General features: G+C 35.9%; 1 protein-coding gene across 1 annotated transcript; it reads left to right on the plus strand.

The window, feature by feature from the left end:
- The first annotated feature begins 6,123 nt into the window (after nucleotides 1-6,123).
- On the plus strand, nucleotides 6,124-7,080 carry LOC102821155 (olfactory receptor 14J1-like). Its single transcript, XM_006877926.1, has one exon. It carries the CDS (start codon nucleotides 6,124-6,126, stop codon nucleotides 7,078-7,080), a length of 957 nt encoding a protein of 318 aa, XP_006877988.1.
- The last annotated feature ends 2,432 nt before the right edge of the window (nucleotides 7,081-9,512 follow it).

Below are 9,512 nucleotides of genomic sequence, written 5' to 3' on the forward strand. Positions count from 1 at the left end.
ACGGGAGCAGAAAGCCTCATCTTTCTCCCAAGGAGCAACTGGTAGTTTCGAATTGCTGACCTTGCCGTTTGCAGCCCGATTCGTAATTTCAAGGAGTGCCTCGTGTGTCTAATTGCCAACCTCGTGGTAAGTAGTAGCCCAGTGCATAACGTACAGTGCCATACCTGTCCTCCATTAATTCATATGGTGGTGGTTTTTGTATGCCATAGAGTAGTTCCAAATCATAGAGACCATGTTCAGGAGCAGAAAGCCTCAGCCTTCTCCTGTGGCACATCTGGTAAGTCCAAACTGTTAACTCTGTGTTTAACAGCCCAACTCATAACCCACTAAGCTACCTGGGCACCTTTTAATACACATGTTGTTGTTGTTAAGTGCCAACCAGTACGTTCTTATTTATAGCAATGCTGTGTAGGATTTCAAAGGAGTGACTAGTGGCAATGAACCATGAAACTTGTGATTCACAGTAAAGTGTGTGACGCTGTGGGTTAATGCGCCAGATTGCAAAGCCGTTTGAACTGCAAGGATGGCACTTCAAGCTCACCAGCTGGTCCTTGGAAACCCTATACAGGGTCGCTATGGGTCAGAATCGACCCAACGGCGCTTTACAACAATAACGTATATTTCAAGGCTACTCCAGAACTCCCCTATCTTAATTACTATGCATTATAGTTCTTGCTATCTGGTAAAACAAGTACTTCTATTTTATTCCTCTTCTTCAAATGTTTTTCTTGGTTCCCTTGCATTTGTGAAAATTTTATGGTCAGTACAAGATTCTAAATATGTTGTTATTTTTATGGCAATTATATGGACTCAACATATTGGCAATGGAAAAATTAACTTACTAAATATAGTATTGTTCCAGTATCGTCAAGGTAACTGTCCATATTAATATAATATTTTCAGGTACATTTTTTTAAGTCCAGAAAAACCTTAAATTTTTTACAATATTGGTCTCATACAATATTGTTCCTCATGTGATTGACTAACTTCACTCAGCACAAGTTCATCCATGTTGTGAGGTGTTACAAAGATTCATCATTACTCTTCAACTTTTTGTACTATTCCATTGTGTGTTTGCACCAAAGTTCATCCTACCATTCTTCTGTTGATGGACATTTAGGCTGTCTCCATTTTTTGAAAGCATATTGAAGGGTATTCTTTTCTGATCCATTCTATTTTCTGTTTCTTCACTTGTACACTTAATCCATTTACATTGATTGTAATTTTAGACAGGTATGAATTGATTATGTCATTTTACTGTGTGTGTGTGTGTTTTTTGTATAGTGTTGCTGGTTTCTTTGTTCTACATAACATTTTGCAGAGAGTCTATTTTGTTTGTGGGATTTTTTTCATTTCTGTTGGATTAATAGTTAATAAATCTTTCTGATTTTTGTTGTTGTTTTGAAGTGCAGGTGTAAATATTTTCATAGATGTTACCCTATAACTTATACACTTTTTCTATATTTTAAAGTCTTCTTTTTTATTTTAAAATCTATTTGATTTCCTTGCCACTCGGAAGTTCTGTATTTACACTATTCCTTTTTTTTTCATACGTAGTTGACTGCATTATAAATTGATATCTCTTTTCCCTATTTTCAATCTTTTAGGTTTGTTTTACTTTAAATATTTCTATATCTGAAAGATCTACAGCCTCAGAAAGCCTGTTCAGGGTCACTGTGGGTTGGAACCGACTCAACAGCACTTAACAACAACAACAACCTATCTGAATTGAGTTCTGGTGGTGATGTAATGGGTGGTAATCTCAGCTGTTGTTGGTTTTAGTTCAAAGAACAGTCTTCAGCATTGTTTGTAAAGTTGGTTTGATCATTACTAATTCCTTTCATTTCTGTTAATCAGGAAATGTCCTAAATTCTCCATTGTATTTGAGGGACAGTTTTGTTGAGTATATGATTCATGTTTGGCAAATTTTTCTTTCAGAGATTTGTATATGTGATTCCATTGCCTCTTACTTGCACGGTTTCTGCTGAGAATTTAGAGTTAAGGCTTATTAGTCTCCTTAATAGATTTCTTTTTGTCCTTTTCTAGCTGCTCTCAGAATTCTTTCCTTGTCTTTTGGTTATGGAAAGTTTAATTATGATATTTCTAGGTGATTCTCTTTTGGGATCTACCCTACTTGGGGTTCGTTCTTTTTTTTTTTTTTGACAAGTGCTTAGGACTGGCATACCAAACATTCATTGCTTTTCATTGATCCTGACTCATAATAACCCTATATGGCCCTATAGGGTTTTCCAAGATTGTAAATCTTCATGGAAGCTGACAGTCACATCTTTCTCCCACTTACTAGCTGTTGGGATCAAACTACTGATCTTTGGCTTAGCCCTGACCACGTAAAACAACTGTGACATCAGGCTTTCTTTTTAGTACTGGAATAGCGGGGATGACATTGTAGATTACTGTCTAATTTTTTATCATTGTCATTTCGTATTTCAGAGCAATTGATCCCTATTGCAAAAGTTTAACAAGTTTGGCTGGTCACAACCACCAGGCTTCTCTTGGGATGGCAATTATCAACAACAGCATAGAAGTTTTAGATGTAAAAATGAAGAATGGATAGTCTCCTAGTGAATTTCATGTGGGGGCCTTTTAGAGGAACAAGGAAATAGGAAAGGAGCCTGGATGGTGGCTAAAGAGAAATAAACTGTATGCATACTGAATAAAGTGTTTAAAATTATTTAAATTAATTATTATAAACTGTTCATCATTATCATTTTACAGAATTGGGGGTATTGCTTTTTAATTGCATTGTTTCTTAGTCACAGAAAAAGAAAACGAAATCTCTATATCATTCATTTCTGGCATTCATTATGAAAGATTAAAAAAAAAAAAAAAAGAAAGAAGGAAATAAAACTGGATTCTCAAGAGACTCAGCATGCCTTAAAAGAGCTATGTGATTATAGCTAAGAGAGATTAGGAGCTGGTCATCAGCTGTGATTGCTACTCACAAACCAAAAAACCTGTGGTGAATTTTCCAATCATTAATAAGGAAAGAGGGAAATGTTTTATGGAACTTCTGATAGAACCTTATGTTCTTCTAATTGAGTTTGCAAAAGCAAGACCAAAATTAATTTCCCTGAAAATGAGTAGATTAACAAAATCCAAAGATCAAATTTATATAAATGTAATATGATAATAAGTCATTTAAGGAAAATCATTTAGTTCAGACATTTTAATATTTTATGTATCTATATAAGCATTCAGGAGCTCTGGTAGCGTAGTGGTTACGAATCGGGCTGCAAACTTTAAGGTAAACAGTTCGAAACTACCAGCTGCCCTGCGGGAGAAAGATGAGGCTTTCTGCTCCCGTAGAGATTTACAGCCTCGGAAACCCTGTACATGGTCTCTATGGGTCGGAACCTACTCGACGGCACTTAACAACAACAACATATAGGCATTCAGTAAAACAACTGTCAAGCGTTTCTTCTAATAATTCCTGATGTCATCTGTAAATAGCAGAGCCTAGGATGGATGGATGTGCCTTCAGTGTAATTATGACCTTTCCCAATGCTTCTGTGTGCCTTTTATTAATATTTAGAGATTATTGTTTTTAGATACAACAGAGCAGATGGAATTGGAAAGTCCAAGTGTTTGGGACCCAGATACCAATCCTGTTACTTCAGTCCTCTGAGCCTCATTGTTCCTTCTAAAAATGGATCTGAACTCCTAAAAGCTAAAAGTGTTAGTGTGGATTGAATAAAATTTATTTAATGGTGATTTCTAACATGGTGTCTGTTTCATAAAATGAAGACTTAAAATGTTTAGTTTTGCTGTTTTTCCTTGTTGGAAGATAATGTATTACTTATACAAATATACAGATTAAAATATTAATGAACCAAATTAAAATTTAAGTATGGAAAGCAATACTATATATCAGTTTACCAATTTAAGATAAAAGAGGACAAAATAAAAGGACATGGAAAGGAAGAAAATATATTGGAAGCAACATAAGTGCTCTAACACAACTGATGTACATTATCTTCTAGTTTCTCCTAGTTTCTATTAGTGAGAGCTTGTGAGGGAATTTGGTGAAGTTGGGAGGATTCTAGATAGAGTAATTTTATGCCTCATTTTCACAGAGTAAGACAAAAGACTTAAATTTGGAAGCCAGAACAAATATTTTTGAGCATTTTATTTAACATAACATCTATTTGTATTGTAAATCTAAAACCACTTGTTCATTTCAGACAGTAGGATAAAGAAATAGAATGCCCAAATGCCAGGCACATTCTTCAGGGAAGAGAAGTGTGGGCAGCAGACTAAGGCTGGAGAATCTGCACTCTCAAAATGATAAGGAATGTAGCACATTGTCTTTGTAGAATGTTAGTGCCATTTGAATTTGATGCTCCCTGAGACTATGGTTCTGTATGTACCCCAGTGCAAGTTATTCATCTCCTCAAGATATTCAGTAATGGCTAATAAGTTTTCATAAATCTGTCCTCTATGTACTTACTATGTTCATGAATATATTTATCACCACTCTGGAGCTTTTAATTTTAAAAATAATAAAGAATGGGCATGGAGTGCTGGCCTCAAGATTTAAGATTCTCCTAGTCATCATTTCTAAGGAGATGAATTACTATGATACAAAAAAAATTGCATGAGATGCGTCAAGATTCACAATAAAACCCCCAACAGACTGTCATGCAGCACTTTTTGTAATTGTTGCTTAGAACTCACAGATGTAAAAAAAAAACAACACAAAAAAATCAAGGAATATGAGGAATTCAATGTGAAGTTACTTATCAGCCCTCATAACTGAAAAGGAGCTCTGGTGGCAGAACGTCAAGCACTTTGCTACTAACTGAAAGGTTCAAACCCACCAATTCCCCTAAGAGAAAGATGTAAGGATTACAGCCTTAGAAAGCCTAGGGGACAGTTTTACTCTACCCTATCTAGTCACTATTAGAATCTTAGTGTGGTGGTCTGGGCTAATGTGCTGGACTGCGAGATCCGTTAGAACCACAAGGTTGGTGATTCAAGCTCATCAGTCACTCCTTAGAAATCCTAGACAGGGTCATTATGAGTTGGAACAATGCAACAGCAGTTAACAGCAGCAAAACCACAGGGTCATTATGGAGTCCTTGTGTGGCAGGACAGGTCTGTAAGAAGGTTGACATTCCAAACATAAAAGTCACTCCTGGGAAATCCTATACAGAATAACTATGATTCAGAACTGAGTAGACAGCATTTAACAATAACAATTGTGTTACTAGTAGCACAAATTAACTAGAAGGCAGTGAGTTTGGTTTTCAGTACCGTAATGAAGCTATCTTGATTTTTTTTCTCCTTCCCCAGGGCCCAATGTACTGGACAATGAAACAAAATTTAATTTCTATATTTTCAGAAATATGTATTTGTTTATTCCTTATGAGGTTTTCTTCTGATATTGCAAATAAAGAAAAAAAGATTTATAAATGAAATTAGTTTAGATACGAAAAATGTTCCAAGAAATTATGCACTGAATCTTAGAGAGTGTATTTCCTTTGCAAAAATGAGCTTTCTCTTCATTACAATTAAATGTTCATTAAATAAGATATTAAGTGAATGAACAATAATACTACACAATTTGGTCTTTGGCTCCACAGTTACTGGGGTTTACCCTATGACAAAATTGTTTGGCAGGAAAGGTCTTTAGGAATTACCCTGTCCAACCAATCCATTTTTCAATTCCCAATACTGTATTTCCTGTAAAGGGCACTTCCCTCTCCTATAATAGGGTTGTGTACTATATAGAAATACTCCTCATCTAATTTCAGATAAATGTATTCAATATCTGATCACAGCTTTTATCTGAAACAAAGCAATGAGTTTCATTACTAGTAATTAAAGTTGGTGGGGTTTTTGGAAAAGCAAATGTAAGTATTCTCCCATGACAGGACAGTTTTCAAGTATCATAACTGAATTACTAGTGTAGACTGTGAGCTACATGTTTGGATCCCAAACAACTAGGGAACAGCTGATACACAGCAGGTACTTGATAAAAAATTGCTTTAAGTAGCAATGATGAACAAATGAATGAAAATTTATTTTTTAGTATTTTTCTATCACATTTCCCACATTCTTTTTTCTTCCAGCTCTCTCAAAAATAATTTCCTCAAAATAATTATGGCAAATATAACCTCAATGAATGGATTCCTCCTCATGGGATTTTCTGACATTCGAGAGCTACAGATTTTACATGCTTTGCTGTTTTTAGTAGTGTACCTGCTAACCTTAACAAGTAACCTCATCATTATCATCATCACCATAGTGGACCAGCGTCTCCAAGCCCCAATGTATTACTTCTTAAAACATCTTTCCCTCCTGGACCTCTCCTTGATTTCTGTCACGGTCCCTCAGTCCATTGACAATTCTCTGATGGATGATGGCTATATTTCCTATGGTCAGTGCATACTCCAGGTTTTCTTCTTCACAGTGCTGGCTTGGTCTGAGTTGGCCATTCTCACAGTGATGTCTTATGACCGCTATGCAGCCATCTGCTTCCCACTGCACTATGAGGTCATCATAAATCCCAGTAAGTGTCAGTGGGCTGTGATAGCTGTATGGCTAAGTGGAAGCATCTCTGGAATCATGTTCACAACAGCCACATTCTCCATCACATTCTGTAAGGCCAAAATAATCCACCAGTTCTTCTGTGACATCCCCCAGTTGTTAAAGCTCTCCTGCTCCAATGATTACCTTGGAGTGATTGGAGTGGAAGCTTTCCTGTCTGTGCTGGCATTCAGCTGCTTCACCTCCATTGTCTTCTCCTATATCCACATCTTTTTCACAGTGCTAAGAATGCCCTCTGCTAAGGGCAGATCCAAGGCCTTCTCTACCTCCTTGCCCCACCTTTTTGTTGTCTCATTTTACGTCTCTATGGGTGCCTTTCAATTTCTAAAACCAACTTCAGATTCTCCAACTGCTTTTGACTTTTTAAGTTCTATATTCTATACAGTCCTCTCCCCGACACTCAACCCTATTATCTATGGTCTGAGGAATGAAGTTATGAAGGAAGCTTGCAGAAAGTTATTGTTGGGTAGACAATTCACCAAGAAAATATCATACTTGTCTTATTGTTAATCGATGGATAATACTATACAAAAGAAAATTTTTAAGTAATATTAAATCCCTTTAATATGTGGTATTAATGAAAAGCAATAACATTTTTACCTGTGTATTAACCATACTATATAAATATCGTCATTAGGGAAACTCTTACTGCAATTCCTACACCTTTGCTAGATATCTAAACTATCTGTTCCTTATTTCAAATTAAGAGAAAATAAACAAGTGCAATTTTAATATAGGCACTCTACTCTCCATTCCTGATGTGGCATAAGCACTGGATTGTTAATCACAAGATTGGCAGTTCAAACCTACCAGCTGCACAGTGGCAGAAAGATGAGGTTTTCTACTTCTGTAAATATTTACAGCCTCAGAATCTTATACAAACTTTTACCACCAACAACAACTCTCCTTTCTCTCACAATTCCTGTGGGCATAGCAACAAGCATATAAACACCAACATCTGAGAGAACACTTTTTTTTCCCCTCTAAATAGGCAATACTACAGCAAAGAAGGAATAAAATGGTGACAATTCATCCACAATCCCACCAACTGAACAGATCAACTGTTTTACTTCATTTGTTTAATTCCAAATGGCGATCTTAATTTTTCCTTTAAACATACAAATTTTGCATGTTGATGAAAGGAACCATGGTGGTACAATGGTTGAGAACTTGGCTGCTAGCCAAAAGCTTGGCAGTATGAACTCACTCTGTAATTCTGCAGGAGTAAAGACCTGGCAACCTGCTTCCATAAAGGTTCCAACTAAGAAAACCCAATGGGACAATTCTCCTCAGTGTCATGGGTCCATATAAGTTGAGAAGAGATTCAACTGCAGCCAACAACAGGGTACAGATACATAGTTTTACTTTCATAATGCACCTGGATACATAGCATTCAGTGGAATTCATCTCATTATCTAGTAAAAACTACCTGGAACTTGTGTGGATAGAAACCTGTCAGAGAAGGAAGACTCAGATATTAGCCAATAAAACAAGCAAGGGAAAAATGGTAAGAACTGTGCTTTACCAAAGGGAGAAAACTTGCAAGACCTGGAAATATAGGATAGCCTATTTGACTTCCTGCTCTCAGAACTTTCACTGGATATATAACTAGTCACCTATTTTATAATATGGGTTATTTCCAATTTTTAAATCTTATAACAATGATACAATTGTAGTTCTGCTATTCATAATTTGAAAGAACAGAGTTTGCTAAATCAAAGTAAACAAAAAGTTCAAATCTCTTGAACATAAATTGATTTCCAACAAGATGAAACCATTTTTTTGTGGGCATTCGTTATATATGTCCATCTTTCTTCTCCATATCTCACAGGATTTTAATTATTTACCCAAGAAGTGGTTATATGGAGCGTGTTAGGTGACTTAAACAATACTAGGTACCTGTAACATAACAGTGCATCATACATATACACTGCAATGGGTATTTTAGAGTTTTTTTTAACTTTTGTCATTTTCACACTAGTAAAATTGTACTTTTTGTAATTTTTAAAAATTGATGACTCTAAATACCAAATATGATTGTAATATTAATTTTTCATTTTACCAATTTCAGTTTTATACATTTTATATTTGGTCATTTCATTAAGTTTATAAATATGTAACTGTATTTTATGTTGCTACCACTTGTCTGACAGTTTGTTGTACTGTGGTGGCTTGTGAGTTTCTGTGATTCTGAAAGCTATGCCACTAGTATTTGAAATACCAGCAGGGTCACCCATGGTGGGCAGGTTTCAGATGAGTTTGAGATGAAGACAGACTAGGAAGAAGGAATGATGAAATACTTCCAAATATTTAGTCACTGCAAACCTTATGAATAGCAGAGAAACACTGTCAGATATAGTGCCAGAAAATGAGTCCTTCAGGTTGGAAGACTAGGGAAGAGCTGCCTCCTAAAAGTAGAGTTGACCCTGATGATGCAAATGCAGTACAGCCCGTGGTAAAAAAGCCCACGGAACTTTCATTTGTTGATGGGGCACGACTCAAAATGAAGCGGAACAGCTTTTAGCATCATTGCAAATCAGAACATGGAATATACAAAGTATGAATCTGGGAAAATTGGAAGTTGTCAAAAATGAAATGGAACACATAAACATCAATATCTTAGGCATTAGTGAGCTAAAATAGAGTGGTATTGGCCATTGTGAATCTGATGACCACATGGTTTAATATACGGGAAATGACAAACTGAAGAGGAATGGTGTTGCATTCATTGTCAAAAAGAACATATCCAGATCAGTCATGAGGTACAATGCTGTCTGTGATAGGATAACATCCACGCGCCTACAGGGAAGCCTAGTTAATAGCACTATTACTCAAATTTACTCACCAAGTATTAAAGCCAGTGAGGATGAAATAAAAGAATTCTACCAACTTCTTCAATCTGAAATTGATCAAACATGCAATCAATATGTATTGATCATTAC

Source organism: Chrysochloris asiatica, unplaced genomic scaffold, assembly GCF_000296735.1.
Source record: "Chrysochloris asiatica unplaced genomic scaffold, ChrAsi1.0 scaffold00674, whole genome shotgun sequence".
Taxonomy (NCBI): domain Eukaryota; kingdom Metazoa; phylum Chordata; class Mammalia; order Afrosoricida; family Chrysochloridae; genus Chrysochloris; species Chrysochloris asiatica.